Raw genomic sequence first — 17,684 nt, forward strand, 5'->3', positions numbered from 1 at the left:
AATCATTCGCAATGAAGACGACCAATATCCTCTGAGTTTGTTGGGAGAAAGGCTTGTTGTTAGCCCGACTGTGAACTATTTGGGAGTTCTGTTTACCAGGACTCTCAACTGGGACGCAGATCTAAAGGCAACTTTAGATAGGGTAAGGAACAGGGCCAGACTTCTCAACGCTCTCTCTGGAAAAATTGGCAAGACACACAAGAACACTCTCATTCACACTTACAAGACCTTTATTCGACCCGTCATGGAGTACAAGTCATGTATCTACTCTCTTTGCTCTAAACAAAAACAAGAGAGGTTGTTGAGGACAGAGCGCAGAGTCTTGCGTAGATGTAACTATGAGCACTGGCGATATCCCTCAAACGAAATCCATAACATCTCGAACACCCCCAAAATCACCGAGAGAATAAACTCTCTGAACAGGAACTTCACAATCAAAGTAATCAACGGCCCCCCTTCCGACACCCAAGAATCTCTCAAATGTTCCTGTTCATCTTCCGGCCACGTACTCCACCGAAAGCCCAAACGCAAAAAGATTCATGTACCGTCCGCTCTAATGCAAACATGCATTGACGAACTCCCGGTGGAGTACGAAAACATCCTTGAGGCTACCCCGTTAGCCTTCCGTACCCACCTCTAACATCTCCTCTTCCCTACCCCGAACAGGGAGAAGTTGGTTTTTTGCGGTTTCCCAACTTCATTGCACAATTATACCTGTTCGTCCCAAGAAAATAGCCGCAACTATTTTCTCCACTCGAACGCTCACTGTCCACGCTGCGCTCAAAGCCACCTCCTGACCGCCGACGAGGGACGCAGGTTCGCCTGTCGTTGTACAATGGTTTCTAGGGAGATTGGTCGAGAGCAAAGCACGGACAGTACACGTAAATGTCTATGGAACCAACAACAATCCATCAAACTTTCTTCTCTGTTGACTTCTTAGCCTTCTGGACACCACCGTCCGGCATAACCAAGGATCCAAGAACACCAGGACACGGCGCTTGCCCCAGTGTGTTTTTCGGACTGTTTGCTTTTGCTGCCAACACTAAACATTCACCACAAACCCTGAAGAGGACAAAATCCTAAACGGGGAAGCACATTGTACGCATTTCTTCTTAACATTATCAAGACAAGCAAATCAAACAATGTAGTAGTAGTAGTATATATTATCATAGACAGAGTGTCAATCAGACCGAAGTGACGAGACTATCTTTTTTATTTGGATTAGTGATGTTTGACTCTTACGCATAGTAAAGATGCGACAGTTGTCCTTCCCTTCCGTGCCTATACTCACACTTAATGTCATCTTAGTTTCTCGATACAATGTGCTAGAAAGAGATACCGCAAACCAGTCCATAAGATCTTGTCGTCAGTCAGGAAGCACGGAGGGTAGGCTCACTCTATGTTAATATATACCTCTATGATTGTTGGATCACTTGTGAGGTTAACTTTTACTTCTTGCCAACTTCATGTTGGTTAAAAGTGTCATGATTAGGATCTTTAACATTTCAAAAGATCGTAAACACCATTTTATAGCCTCAGTAATACCTTATTTGAAGAACGCATCTACAGGTGTCATTCTTTACAGCTAAACATATGTTGTGCGAATTCGAAAGCATTGAGTAACCAATAGAATCGATATATTTGTTAGTTTTAACAAACAAAAAACACCTAGTATACATATTTTCGCTTTGGACGTGACAAAAGCTACTCAAAAATATTATTCCTATTAATATTGTGACACTGAAAAAAATAATTTCTCATATGGCACTTAGGATTGTACACAAGGTCTATTTGCACACCAACTATAAAATTTATGGAAAACATTTTAAACAATAGGTTAAAATTTCGGTAAAAATGTTCTAAAACATTTGAATTTGAACTTTTGTTGATTGGGATAAAATATTTTATATGTATATATGTAAGTATAACACATTTTTCAGTAAATGCACTATCCGTGGCATGAAGGAATGTTAAAATCTATAATACTTTGGTATATATCGTACAGTGTGGACTAAAAATCGGTTCAAATGCGAATTTTGTCGAATATAAACATAAATAAATTCTGTGAAGATTTAAAGTTACGAAATTTTTCAAAATGAGATTAAGTTTCATCTAAGGACAACTTCATGTTATTTAAAAATGTCATCATTAGGATATAATCTAAGAACCTTTTAATATTTCAAGTTTGAAAATAGTTTCATATTTTCAATAATTTTTTACTTAAAAATTACTTTAAGTTCGTTTGAATATGAACCCACAAATCCAAACAAAATGTAAACTTTGAAAAATCATTGTCAAAAACCAAAAAGATGGAAAATGCCATTAAAGCTCAAGACATAGAATAAAATTGGCTTAACATCACGAATCATACGAAACGAGAGCGAAAGTGTACAAAACAACGAAATGTAAATCGTAAAAAGATGTTTCAATAGGGTTTTTCATTCACAGTCATTTGTTTCGAGCTTCTGTCGTATGTGGTATAATCCGTATATATTAATATTATACACAGATTATACAACATATGACAGAAGCTCGAAACAAATGACTGAATGAAAAGCCCTATTTATGAGTGACGTGACAAGTCACATATGGCTCTTAAGCCACCTTTACACGGTCAATATTATTGATGCCTTATTATTGATGCAATATTTTTTCAACGATATTATTGTTTCAATGTATTTTTTATTCTTACGTTCAATATATTGATCAATATCGATATTGCTTCCATAATATTGACCGTGTAAAGGTGGTTTTAGTGGCCCCAAAACGAGGCAACGTTAAAATGGGCGGGGCATGTTAGTTGTAGAGATAAGAAACGCATAATGCGGAGATGTATTGAGTTTCGTAAAAGAGTTTGAACTGAAGAGAGAGGGAGACAAAACAAAATATATCACATCGACTGAAAAAGAAGCAAAAGTACTAAAACTACTCCAGAAAGTGTGCAGACTGGATTCCAAAAGGACTAGCGGCAAGAAAAACAGTTAAAATAGGGCTAAATGTAAAGTTTTTTTTAATTCCAAGTTTTTCTAATTTATTTTAACCAAATGTCCAGACATTACATTCTGATACTTTTCTTCACTTAATGAACATTTTAATGTTTTTAGCTCACACTGTACGTTCAACTCTGTACAGGTTATGTACAACAAATTGTTTTAAATAAAAATGAAGATAATAGCGCCTGCCTTATAAACTACGTATTGCCGGTACTAACACGTGAAATTTTCGTTATATTCTTCATTTTCCCAACCATTCGCTCACTCTACCATTATCGAAGGCCAAGTTGTGCCTTGGAAGGGGCACCAGACGACCTCGTTTCAATATTTCCATGTTTTCACCGGGATAATACTAAAAAATACAGATAATCATATACAGGGTGTCCCAGACTAATTTATCCAGGCTATATCTCTTAAACGAATAGATATTTCCGAATGGGACAAAAATGTATCTATTGAATTTCTAATACTCTTTAAGATGGCGTAGAAATCAAGAAAATATCAGTTTATTTTTGTTAATTATGTGTCCCAGACTAATTTATCCAGGCTATATTTCTTAAAGAATAGAGATTTTCGAATGGGACAAAAACTGATCTATTCCATTTGTAATACACTTTAATATGGCGTAGAAAAAATCATCCCTTAAATATTCATCCATTAGTTACAACCCTTAACTTTATTTTTTTTAATAGCACCCTGTAACTAAGGGATGGATATTTGAATGAATTTTTTCTACCACTTTCTAAAGTGTATTACAAATGGAATAGATAAGTTTTTGTCCCATTCGAAAATTTTTATTTGTTTAAGAAATATAGCCTGGATAAATTAGTCTGGGACACATAATTAACAAAAATAAACTGATATATTCTTGATTACTTAAGAACCGATTTTATTTTTAAAAAACCTGTTGAATAGTCGGCAGAAGACCACATCCAAAACTATAAAAAAATGTACAGGGTGCTATTAAAAAAATTAAAGTTGGGGGTTTTAACTAAGGGATAAATATTTAGGGGATTATTTCATTCATAGGAGATTCTGACCAATAGAAAGCTACAGACATGCAAATTAAGGTGATAATTTTTGATAATCTCCCGTCGTTAAGCATATTACGTCAGATGCCCTTCGTTGCTACGAAAAAATACATTCAGTGACATTAATGACAAATGTTTTAAAAATTATAAAAGTGATGACTTTCAACCGTCAAATACATATTTATAACAACTGTGTGTTTAATTTCACTAATTGGTACTTACATATATAAATTACAATAAAATTTTGGTTTTGAACAGTTTTATTCGTGAAATAATCGCAACAAATTGCACTCGAACTCTAAAATTAATATAGAATTTTTGCCCTCATGACACTTTCGACATAATTTCACTCGCCTTCGGCTCGTGAAATTAAAACTGCCAAAGTGACACTCGGGAAAAATTCAATAATTTTAGAGCTCTTGTGCAATTACTACTGATAATTTTTCTACGCCATGTTAAAGAGTAATGGAATAGATTAGTGTTTATCCCATTCGAAAATCTCTATTCGTTTAGAGATATAACCTGGATAAATTAGTCTGGGACACCATGTATAAACCATCCTTCTCTTCCACTCTGTCCCTCCCTTCTTATCTCTCTCTGTTTGAGTCTTTATGATCAGATTTATATTAGAACAAAGTCTAAATTCTTATAGAAAATAAAATAGCTTACCTGACATTGTGAGATAAAATCTAACAAAGCTGATCCCAATTTTCGACTAGACTCGACCAAATGTTCAAGACTACATAGAAAAAAACAAACAAATTGGTACCACAGCACGTATTTATCTGATATCGAACGTAAAATTGAAATAATTGTAGTTTTTACCTGCTAGGTTCAGCTAGGCCTCCATAAACTATATTATCACAGATTTTGGTGTTGGCGTTAACGTCAAAGAGGGGAATCCCAAAATGACAATCCAGTAATGTCCAAGCCTAACGAAAAAAGTTAACATGTTAATGAAACTCTAACATTAATACATAGAAAAACGTAATGAAATTAATATTATTGGTTGTAATATTATAGTCTCTTTTGGCATTTGGGCCAAAGGATAGTTGAATGTATAAATATGACGTTTGTGACACCTGACAGTCGCCTTGTTGGATTGGTCAATGGTTGACAAATAACAGCCGCCTTGTTGGACTCGCTATGTGTCAAAATGAGTGGCCACGTGACGTCAATGGAGTAATAGGAACCCCTCGACCATATTGCAAGTGGCAGGGCTTCATTCACCTGCCCATACCTGGCGACAATCATCAAAGGATATTGAACTAGCAGCTGAAGAAGTACTACGCATAGAAGGTAAACAAAGAACAACAAGAACTGATGACTGGTGTGGCGAAGAATGTCAGATTATAACAGAAAGAAAAATAGAGCATATTTACTGATGAATATATGCTTCAAGAACTAAGTAAGCCAACAGAGACAAGAAAGTTTTACTAGAAATTGAACAAAGGCAAAAAGAAAAAGGGTTAATATATTGATAAAACATCAAAAAATATTAAGAAGATGGACAGAACATTGTAAGGAAAAACTTATGAGATAGATAGTGGAGGGAGGCCAACCACTAGATCAAATAGACAAACAGAAAGGAGTCTACCAACAATAGCCGAGATTAGAACAGCAGTAGACAAATTAAGAATAAGTCACCGTGATTGGATCAAATAGCATCGGAGCTATTGGTAAACTGCAAAGTCAAGAAGAGAAATGATAGAGGATAGAGGTATTCAATTACATAGAATGAGCTGCACAAAATAGTGGCGTTAAAATAAATCAGGCCAAAACAAATATGCAGGTAAGTAAAAACGCAGAAATAAGGCAGCTACAAAATCTATCAATAGTAAAATACAATATTGAGGAGGTAAGATACTTTACATACTTAGGGCCGGTACTTTCTGTCATGCTGTCTGCCGGTACATTCCATCAAGTTACGCAACCATGAGATTCTTCTCCTTCCTATACTTCTCTTGCCCTGGATTTTCCCTTGTATAATTAATTAAAGTATGTTGTACCTCTCATTACGCATACCCCAGGTATTGCAGCTTTCGTGTCTTTATCATCATCATCATTTGGCTCTACAACTCTTTCGTGTCTTTATGGTTTACAATATTTCCATTCTTTTATTGACTCTTCTCATGACTTCGTTGTTGGTTACATGCTCGATCCATGATATCTTCAGGATTCTTCTATACACCCACAGCTCAAATGCTTCCAACATTTTAGCAGTCGACGCGTTAAGTGTCCATGCTTCTATCCCGTAAAGCAGAGTCGAGAAAATATAGCACTTTGACAGCCTAACTCTCAAATCTAATTTCAGTTCTCTTGCACAAAGTACCTTTCTCATTTTATTGAAGTTTGTTCGTGCTTTCTCTATTCGAACTTGCGACACATACAAAGGCACAAAATACAACGGAATTTGGCGAAGAAGATACAACTTTGAACTATAGAAAATATAGCAGAATCCAGATATCGTAACATTCAATAAAATAGGACGATTGCGTTGGATGGGGCATGATGAAAGAATGAAATAAGGCGAGATACCAAACAAAATAAGCAAACAGGTACCAGTAAGAAAAATAGGAAGACCGAAGCTGAGATACATAGAACAAATAGAAAATGATAAAACCTCAAAAATAAAAAAACGGAGAAAAAATCACCAAACAGATTAGAATGGAGAAAAGACCAAGACCCAAAAAGGGTTATAAAGCCGATGATGATGTAGTAGAAGGATTGACTTAGACAAAATTCTACAAAGTAAGATTCTTTTTTTAGTTTTAAGTTTTTAAGTTAGTAAGTTTTAAAACAATTCATGGAAATAAATATACACTCACCGGCACAAAAAATGAGTCATTTTTAATGACTTGTATTTCCTAAACCTGATATCCGATTTAAGTAATTTTTTTAATATGTTATAGCCTGATTCTTTATCAATATCGCTGTAATAATATTGTTGCTAGACAGGTACATTGTCATTGTATAGGTACAGGGTGTACGAATCAAACTGTGTTTTTTCTCAAACTTTGGAACATCCTGTGGAATGTTCTAGCTTTTATAAAATACTGAAATTAAAACCCAACTATAGCCTCAGGTTTTCTTAACATTCTGTTTTTTTATTCATTCGTTTATGTTGGATAATAAAAAAGTTAGGCACTTTAACAACTACCCCTGTTTTTCTTCAATACAGGATGTTTTTAAATAAGTACGGCAAACTTTAAGGGGTAATTCTGCATGATAAAATAATGACAGTTTGCTTTATAAACGTATGCCCGCAAATGCTACGTTTCCGATATAGGGGGTTTAAAATTATTCTTACAAACTGACGATTTGTTTTTTCATTTTTGAATGATTTGATTTTTGAATTTTATATTCACCATTGGCGTGCATACGGGTATAAACATTTTAGATATATCCCGTATGCACGCCAATGGTGAATATAAAATTCTTAATTGTATGCCAAAAAATGCGCAATAACTATCTCTTAAAATCTACCAAATTTAATTTGCATATCACAGACCGTTTTAGAGCAATAAACAAATCGTCAGTTTGTAAGAATAATTTTAACACCCCCTATATCGGAAACGAAGCATTTGCGGGCATACGTTTATAAAGCAAACTGTCATTATTTTATCATGCAGAATTACCCCTTAAAGTTTGCCGTACTTATTTAAAAACACCCTGTATTGAGGAAAAACAGGGGTAGTTGTTAAAGTGTCTAACTTTTTTATTATCCAACATAAGCGAATGAATCTAAAAACAGAATGTTAAGAAAACCTGAGGCTATAGTTGTGTTTTAATTTCAGTATTTTATCAAAGCTAGAACATTCCACAGGGTGTTCCAAAGTTTGAGAAAAAAACACAGTTTGATTCGTACACCCTGTACCTATACAATGACAATGTACCTGTCTAGCAACAATATTATTACAGCGATATTGATAAAGAATAAGGCTATAACATATTTAAAAAATTACTTAAATCGGATATCAGGTTTAGGAAATACAAGTCATTAAAAATGACCCATTTGTTGGGGTGCCCGTCTTTTGTGCCGGTGAGTGTAGTAATAAAAACTTTACCTCGGCAATATTTTGTTCCTCTCCGCTGTCGTCTTTCTTCTGCTCACAGTCGCTCTCACTCTTAACATTCTCTTCCTTATTATCCCTACTAAACATACTGATATTCTCTTCGTTGGGACTAGTAAGTCCATCAATCGATAGACTATTCTTCAAACTCAACTCGAGCGTAATGTTCTCCTTGTTGGTGCCCTCCTGGCTGACCACCAATTGGTCCAGTTCTTCTTGCAGCAGATTCGAGCCTTCTTGGCTGGTGAAACCGTTTGCAGGTGACGACGATTGACTCGTGTTTGAGACTGGCGTGACAGCAAAGTGGCTTTCGACCGGTGATTGGAGTTTCGTTTCTTTTTCGGGTTTCTCTTGAGGTTTTTCGGTATTGAATGCGAAATTCTCGTTCGATATCGATAACGGTTGGTTCAGTTGGTTATTGTTCTCGGTTTTTATCCGGGACAATTTGGAGAATCCTTTAAAAGAATATAATACAATCATTATAATATGCTACAATGCCCTCATGCATTGTTCATAAATTTTAAGCAAGCTTATGATAGGATAAAAAGGAATAAAATGTATAATGCACTGAGCTCCTTGGGTATACCCGCAAAACTGGTTAGGTTGGTAAGAATGACTGAATAGCATACGAAATCATGTAGTGTGGACAGGATTCTCATTGGATGAAGTTGAAGTGAACAGAGGTCTTAGATAAGGAGATCCGTTATCCACGTTGATTTTTAATTTGGTATTAGAAACAATAATCAAAATTAGCTCAGTTAAAACGACCGGATCCATCTTCATCATTGAACATCAATATATGGCCTTCGCTGATGATCTTATACAGGGTGTTAGTAAATAAGTGTGAAAAATTTTAAGGGCTAATTCTACATGATAAATATTGCCGGTTTGTTCTATAAACATATGTCCGCAAATGCTTCGTTTGCGAGATACGGGGTGTTGAAATTTTTATTTCAAACTGCCAATTTATTTATTCCTCTAAGACTAGTTGAGCTATGAAAATAAAATTTGGTGAGTTTTAGGAGGTAGTTATTGCGCATTTTTTGACATACAATTAAGAATTTTGTATTCATCATTGGCGCGCATACGGGTAATAGTCTGAATTTATTAAAGAAAGAAATAGTACGCCACTGAGATATTTTAAATTAAGAATTATTTTTAAATTTCACGTTTAATTTTTGATAAAAAACCTTTCTTGTCTTTTTTCCATATGATGCACCGTTTTTATGCAGAAAAATAAAACATCTTGGCGCGTATTTTTCATTTCTTAATACATCATCAAGAACTATTCAATATAATAATACTAAACTAGAACAATAACAGAAATATTACTAATAAGATTTCAACTAGGTGCAAAGCTGCAAAAAATGTTTAAAATGATCTCCTTTACATATAACAGAAGAATTTAATATTCATCATAGGCGCGCGTACGGGTAATGGTCTGAATTTTTTGAAGAAAAAAATAGTACGCCACTGAGATATGTCAAACTAAAAATCATTTTTGAATTCCTCGTTCAATTTTCGACAAAAAATATTTTTCGCCTTTTTTTTCATACGAGGCGCCGTTTTTAATAATAATAAATTTATAAATTTTTTTTAATAAATTCATTTTTTAGTAAAATTGTGGCTTATTTCCCATAAAAAATACGTAATTATAAAAATGCCACAAGGAAATAGCTTCAGAAAAACATGTTAACGCTTACAAAGTATTTGAGGTAGTTTCCATATGCATAGAAACTTAGTTCAAATACTTTGTAAACGTTAAGATGTTTTATTTTTTTGCATAAAAACAGCCCCGCACATGAAAAAACGGCAAGAAAGATTTTTGTCGTAAATTGAACTAGCAATTCAAAAATGATTTTTAATTTGACATATCTCAGTGGCGTACTATTTTTTTCTTTAAAAAAATTCAGACCATTACCCGTACGCGTGCCAATGATGAATATAAAATTCTTGTATAACCTCTAAAGGAGGTCATTTTTAACATTTTTTGTAGCTCGGCACCTAGTTAAAATCTTATTGGTAATAGTTTCTGTTATTGTTCCAGTTTAGCATTATTATATTGGATATTTCTTGATTGGTATTAAAAAAATGAAAAATACGCGTCAAGATGTTTTATTTTTCTGCATAAAAACGGTGCACCATATGAAAAAAAGGCAAGGAAGGTTTTTTATCATAAATTAGATGTGGAATTTAAAAATAATTTTTAATTCGAAATGTCTGAGTGGCGTACTATTTTTTTCTTTAAAAAAAATCAGATCATTACCCGTAGGCGCGCCAATGATGAATACAAGATTCTTAATTGTATGTCAAAAAATGCATAATAACTACTTTCTAAAACTCACCAAATTTAATTTCCATAGCTCAACTGGTCTTAGAGCAATAAATAAATTGGCAGTCTAAAATAAAAATTTCAACACCCCGTATCTCGGAAACTAAGCATTTGCGGACATATGTTTATAGAGCGAACCGGCATTAATTTTTCATGTAGCATTAGCCCTTAAAATTTTTCATACTTATTTACTAACACCCTGTATAGACCAGGATCTGTAAAAATATTAGTACATTTGGATGTTTAGAGGTGACTCATATTTTTTGCAGAAATTGCTTGAAAATAACTCATATAATAATATTTAAGTTATCCTCCCACTCAAAAATGTCCGGAACATTGTTTAAATAATCAAAATGTCAAAAAATTTAGGAAAAATTCGATTTTTTTCTTCGTTTTTTTGGTTATAACTTTAAAAGTATTCATTTCCGAGAAAAGTTGTAATTACATAAAAGTTGCGTAATTAAATTTCCTACGATATAGGATTAGTTAAATTTTTTAAAAATTGTCACTCTTGTTGCAAAATAGCAATAATTGCGAAAAAACCATAAATTTATGCTACACTTAGGACCTTCATATTTCACCCAGAAAAATTTTATGATATAATACACCAATACTGTAAATTTCGTTAAGATCGGATGAATAGATTTTGCAATCTAGCTTTCACAAAAAATTTCAATTTTTCAAAATGTTGCAGGACTGAAAATAAAACACAGCAAGTTGAATTTTTTTGCATATAAAAGAATACTGTACCTTTCATATTCAATTTGCAAAATTAAAATCGGTTAACTACCACGTCAGGAATTTTTTTAATTAAACATTAATTTTTGATGCTACGCGCAGGACAGCGGATACGTTTGCTCTGATTGGGCAATCCAATGACCTTTAATAATGATTGATAAACTTTAATTTTTAGTACATTTCCATATAAATAAATAAATTTGTTTATTGCAAAATAAAAAATGCATACTCTATCCTTTGAAATAACACTTTTTTAGCAAAAACTTTCTTTGTTCATATATTTTAACTTAGAGAATAGAAGTTTATTATTTTTAAACATATGCAATTGTTTAAACAATATTTCACAAACAATACAAATTAGTTTGATTTTTGTGGAACTAAAATATTAAAATACAACAAAATATGAAGTAAGAAAATAATATATTAGATAATATATTATAATGTTTCTGTTCTGGGTAAAATATAAAGGTCCTGTGTGTAGCATAAATGGTTGAAAAACGTAAAATGTGAATACTTGTTTTTTTTATGATTTTTTCGCAATTATTACCATTTTGCAACAAGCGTGACAATTTTTAAAATTTTTACCTAATCCTATATAGTAGGAAATTTAATTACGCAACTTTTATGTTAGTGCAACTTTTCTCGAAAATAAATACTTTTAAAGTTATAACCAAAAACCGATGAAAAAAATCGAATTTTTCCTTCATTTTTTGACATTTTGATTATTTAAACAATGTTCCGGACCTTTTTGAGTGGGAGGATAACTCAATTATTATTATATGAGTTAATTCCAAGCAATTTCTGCAAAAAAATATGAGTTACCTATCAACGTCCATCTCAAAACAGATGCGCCCTGGACTATTACTGATCTGACGAAAACAAGAAAAGAAGTAAGAAATGTTATAAAAAAATTAGGAAAGAAGGCAAAATATTTGACCTAGAAATAAACCAGGAAAAGTCAAAGTACTCGGAAATACAGAGCAAAAAGAAGAGGGGCAGTTTACTTTCATATCTAATGAATCAAGAGAATATAATTTTGGAAAGTGGTCCATTTAACGTATCTGGGGGTTCTTATAGTTCAGAAGGTCAAGAAGAAGAATGGGAACTGAATACCAGATTGGCAAAGGGAAATAAATAGATAGAGAGCTTAAGACCACTGATGAAATCCAAATATGTATCGAGAAAAGCAAAGTTAAGGATATATAAAACGGTAAAAAGGCACAGTGATATATGGTAGCGAAGTATGGACAATGAAAAAGCAAATACGGAGAAATTGGAAAGGTGGGAAAGAAAAATGTTCAGTGCTATATATGGAGGCAAAAACATGGTGAAAGGTTGGGTGCGACGAACAAACAGGGAACTAGGGAACTGTATAACGAACCAAGCATTTATCGCTTCATAAAGGCTTCATAAATGACCCAACTATTTGAATGTTTTCGGTACATTCCATGTCAAGTCACTCAGGCAAAAACTTTTGGATCTCCCATTTTCCTGAAACTTGGTGTATAGTTTCTGCGGAACGTAAAAATAAGATATTTAAGGTCAAAAAGTCTTCTTCTTCTTTTTTCTCAAAATGTTATTTTATGCAATTTTACAGTGATTTGGTTTTTATTTAAACAAATTTGCATTTTCTATCGTAAAGTATCAATGGAAAAAATAATATTTTAATAGAAGGCACTCAAAAATGTCATTATTTGACATTATAACAAGTTATTTTGATCAAATTTTATAGTGTAGAAAACGTTAAAATACCATTTTTTACATTTTCCTCCATTCTCAAAAAACATCAAAATCGATTTGGCTGAAAATTTGCCCAATGTATAGCCAAATAATAGGACTTTAAGCAGTTAGAAGGATTTGAATTATGTTACAATACTAAAAAAGTTACATGCAATAATATCAGACTCAAAAGTATATTAGTCCAATCGGGATAGCATTTGACCTTGCATGCTGAGCTGTCCAAAATTTTATTTTTCTAATCTTTAGAACCGTTTTTGTTCAATATCGCCGTCATTTTTAACTTTTTGACAAAAATGGTAGGAACTGAAATTGTTCCAAATAAATCGTATTTACAATTATTACAATTTTTTTAACAATTTTTGTCGTGAGGTCGATATTTTCCGAGTTAATTGTACTTACAGTAGACGCCTACATTTTTGACTATGATATTGCATTGTAACTTTTTTGGTATAGCAATATAATTCAAATCCTTCTAACCACTTAAAGTCCTATGTTTTGGCTATATGTGGACAAATTTTCAGCCAAATCGATTATGATGTATTTTGGGAATGGAGGAAAATGTAAAAAATGGTATTTTAACGTTTTCTACACTATAAAATTTGATCAAAAACTTGTTTTGAATCAAAATAACTTGTTATAATGCCATATAATGACATTGTTGAGTCCCTCCTATTAAAATATTATGTTTTTCATTGATACTTTACGACAGAAAATGCAAATTTGTTTAAATAAATACCAAATCACTGTAAAATCGCTTAAAATAACATTTTGAGAAAAAAAAAAGAAGAAGAAGAACAATTCGACCTTAAATGTCTTATTTTTACAATCCGCAGATGCTATATACCAATTTTCAGACAAATCGGAGATCCAAAAGATCCATTTATATTTAGATTTCATTCATTTTGTACAAAAAATATTACATTCCAGAGGTGCCAAACTGGGAGATCTGCGTGGCGATTATTGCATTATAATTTCCTAAATCAACGAATAGAACTCACCTGATCCAGCAGTTCGGTTGTTCCTACCCAGTCTAACTTGCTTCTCCCTATTCGGACAACCAAAATCGAGAACGCCGATATTGGCGAAGGTCAGATATCCACAATTGTGGTCCAGATCGACCACTTCCTGCAAATACTTGACCGCCTTGTGTTGCCTGAACGCCAAATCCGTGGGTCGCTCTTTGATTTTCTTCTCGTTCGATTTGATGGGGGTCAGAGGCTGGAACGGGAAGGATATTATGTGTGTTTGGGCCGGTTGATGCACTCCGTAGGCTTGGATCAGGACAGGGCTGAATTGGAGAGTGGCGTTGACGTAGAGGATGTTGGCTATGGGGATGACGGCTGGCTCGTGAAGCCACGAGTGGATCAGTAGACGGGAAAAGCCGAGAAACATGCGTGGTAGTTGATTTAGAGTTGTTCCTGAAAGAAGAGTTTAAATTGGTACAGAAATAGTAACATATACCAATAAAAGTCTGTTATATATCATGATTTACGTATTTCTCGTTAGATATTTTGCTTTCCTCAAGTTTTCTGTCATTCTTGCTTGGGTCTTCCAAGTAAGGTGTCTTATTATTGATGCATCTTACATTTCATCATCTTTCCACCTAAGGATTGGACTCCAACATCCTAGACACTGAACTCAGTGAACCTCATAACCAGTCTATTCCATAATTGCATAGTGTTTTGATGTTTGAATGCTTTAATATTCTACAGAAATTTATTTTGAAATAATTAATTCGACTCACCCTTTGTAAGAAGTAAAGACGGTGGTCCGTATCCAGTGAGATGGTATAAAAATAATTTGAACCATAAGGTGTTAACTTCAGGTACAGCTGGTCCCAAATGAGGAGGTAGTAGACTTGTTACTGGCCTGACCTCTCTGCTGAGGGGGGCCATTGATACCAATAACCTAAAACGAAGAAACCAAGAATTTCAAGAAATCGAGACCTAGGAAATACAAAAAGAAAGAAAGAAAGTGTCTGTAATAGACTTACTTATATTTTTTCTGCAACAGTCTTAAACACGTCGCTTCGTCTAAAGAATGCAGACTTTCTAACCTAACTAAATCTAAACCTGGACTAGGAAGTTTTCTTAAAGCCATTACGGTAGACCTTAAAATTACAGCATGGTCGAAGAATCTTCGGGCTTCCCCTGAAACCATACAATAAGTAAACCATGTAACTTACACTAAAGGCAAAGCAAATTGCAAAATAAACATAGACAGCTGCGTTTCGATTCAATTCGAGTCTCTGGCCATCCTCTTGACACGTATTTCTAGGTCTATCTGTCATCAGATCAGAGAGGCTCGTAAGAAGACTCAACTGAATCAAAATGCACCGACTGCTTGATAAATATTGGCTATGTGGCTATATTGATGTAATGTATTATTCCACTTACCTTCCCCTTCAGCATCTAAAACGGAGACCTTCTCCAATTCAGCTAAAAAGCTATCCAAACTCTCATCGCAAAGTTTTCCCACTTCAAACATGGTCACTGCATGTTTCTTCAATCCCGGTGACAGGTTTCCCATCATCAGATACGCTGTCAGAGTGGAATCGAACAAGAAAGCAACCCTCTGACCACGCCTGGGCAGGCTACTGCTCGCGGGACTCTCAGGAAGATCCGATTGTGGGGATTGGAAGTCTGAAGAAGTGTTTAACGCAGAGTCTTTACTGAGGCTTAAAGTTAGGGGAGTGATGTCCATGTTACTGCAACAGAGGTTTATATTTTCTATCAATATTATGATCTGTACTCCTGTATACCAATAAAAAACACAATATACACTCGGGTGCAAAAAAATCGATCCACTGAAAATTTGGTCATTTTTGATGTCTCGAATTGCCTAAACCTGTTATCCGATTTAAGTGATTTTTTACCATGTTATAGCCTCTTACTCATTAACAATATCGCTGTTATAATATTGTTGATAGACAGGTAAACTGTCATTGTATACCGGCTGTACGAATCAAACTGTGTTTTCTTCTCAAAGTTCGCATCACCCTGTGGACTATCCTAGCATTTATAAAATACTGAAATTAATACCCAACTATAGCCTTAGGTTTTCTTAACATTCTTTTTTAAGATTCATTCGCTTATGTTGGATAATAAAAAAGTTAGGTACTTTAACAACTGGCCATGTTGATTATATGATTATAAAGCAAACTGTCATTATTTTCATGTGTTAAATTATCCCTTAAAGTTTGCCGCACTTATTTCGAAACACCCTGTCCTGATGACGAACATAGCCAGTTGTTAAAGTACCTAACTTTTTTATTATCCAACAGGCGAATGAATCTAAAAACAAATCGCACACCTAGTTCAATAGTGCCACAAGTGCAAAACACAATATTCTCGAGAAATGAGCAAAACGTTCTGTAGTAAATGTGTTATGCTCTGTAAATAATTTATTTTGAGAGTGACTGGCTTCAAAATTACAATTTGGGTAGTAAATTATACACTTATTGGCTGGATCTTATTAAAATTTATTAAAAATAAAACGTTATTATTGTTTTGATAATTATGGCGATATTGCATTGTGAAGAAAGTCATTTATAAAACAATACTTAGGAGATACGGCGGCAATATAATGAAAAAATCAATTGATTTTTGCAGTTGTGGCCGTATTGAATTATACCGGTTGTATTGTGGCAGTGTATATTATCGCCACATCTCTCTTGATTTTTGCAGTTGTGGCCGTATTGAATTACATCGGTTGTATTGTGGCAGTGTATATTATCGCCACATCTCACAGTTATGGCCGTATTGCATTTTCAAAACCTCCAAAAACCCTACAGTAAAATACCGAAGTAACTTACTTTATACTTATCCAAAACAATATTTTAGTTCAGGCTGTATTGCATTAGATGGGCCATTATATAGGCAGTATTTTACAGCCTTAACCCAAAATTCGAATTTTTTGCAGTTGTGGCACAATTGAACTAGGTGTGCGAAATGTTAAGAAAACCTGAGGCTATAGTTGGTTCTTAATTTCAGTATCTTATAAACTCTAGAATAGTCCACAGGGTGATACGAACTCTGAAAAACAAACACAGTTTGATTCGTACACCAGGTATACAATGACAGTTTACCTGTCTAGCAATAATATTATTACAGCGATATTGATAATGAATAAGGCAATATAACATGGTAAAAAAATCACTTAAATCGGACAACAGGTTTAGGAAATTCGAGACATCAAAAATGACCAAATTTTCAGTGGATCGATTTTTTTGCACCCGAGTGTAGTTTAATCAAGGTAAGTAGAAAGACAAATAGTTCTCTTCTATCCTCACATCCCTCACCCACATTCTCCAGTGGGGTGGGACAGGGAGGCTTGTTGTCGCCAATTCTTTTTAATGCCTACTCGGAAGATATCCTGAAAAAAGGTCTTGAGAGTGAAACAGCTGGAATAAAGGTAAATGGAGTTCCCACTAACAACATTAGATATGCATATGACACTGTCACCTTAGCCAAAAACAATGGAAATCTTCAGAGACTGGTAACCAGAATTGCGGAGTATCGACAAGAATTAGGTCTAACAAAGAACGTCATGCTGACAAAATCTATGAGAATATCGAAAACTCAAAGAAATAACGAAAATCTTTTCATAAACGGAACCAATGTCGAACGAGTAGACCAATATGCATTATCTTGGAACATGATCATCTCCACAAATGATTACTTCCAGGAAATCAAAATCAGAATAGAAAAAGCTACAGCAAATTTTAACAAAATGAGGTTCTCAAAAAGAGATTTAAAGTTGGAACTAAGAGTTGGCT

General features: G+C 34.0%; 1 protein-coding gene across 1 annotated transcript in view; it reads right to left on the reverse strand.

Moving 5' to 3' along the window:
- Nucleotides 1-620: 620 nt before the first annotated feature.
- The window catches only part of LOC114343227 (protein FAM91A1), a 30,737-nt gene continuing 13,673 nt past the window's right edge, over nt 621-17,684 (reverse strand). The window contains exons 8-15 of the mRNA XM_028294064.2: nt 15,304-15,614; nt 14,901-15,057; nt 14,652-14,815; nt 13,906-14,325; nt 8,092-8,552; nt 4,850-4,956; nt 4,694-4,763; nt 621-3,345 (exon numbers count right to left, since the gene is read on the reverse strand). Coding sequence (XP_028149865.1) covers nt 3,235-3,345; nt 4,694-4,763; nt 4,850-4,956; nt 8,092-8,552; nt 13,906-14,325; nt 14,652-14,815; nt 14,901-15,057; nt 15,304-15,614 — 1,801 coding nt within the window. The 3' untranslated portion in view covers nt 621-3,234. The remainder of the gene's footprint in view (nt 3,346-4,693; nt 4,764-4,849; nt 4,957-8,091; nt 8,553-13,905; nt 14,326-14,651; nt 14,816-14,900; nt 15,058-15,303; nt 15,615-17,684) is intronic.

This window comes from Diabrotica virgifera, chromosome 5 (genome assembly GCF_917563875.1).
Source record: "Diabrotica virgifera virgifera chromosome 5, PGI_DIABVI_V3a".
Taxonomy (NCBI): Eukaryota; Metazoa; Arthropoda; class Insecta; order Coleoptera; family Chrysomelidae; genus Diabrotica; species Diabrotica virgifera.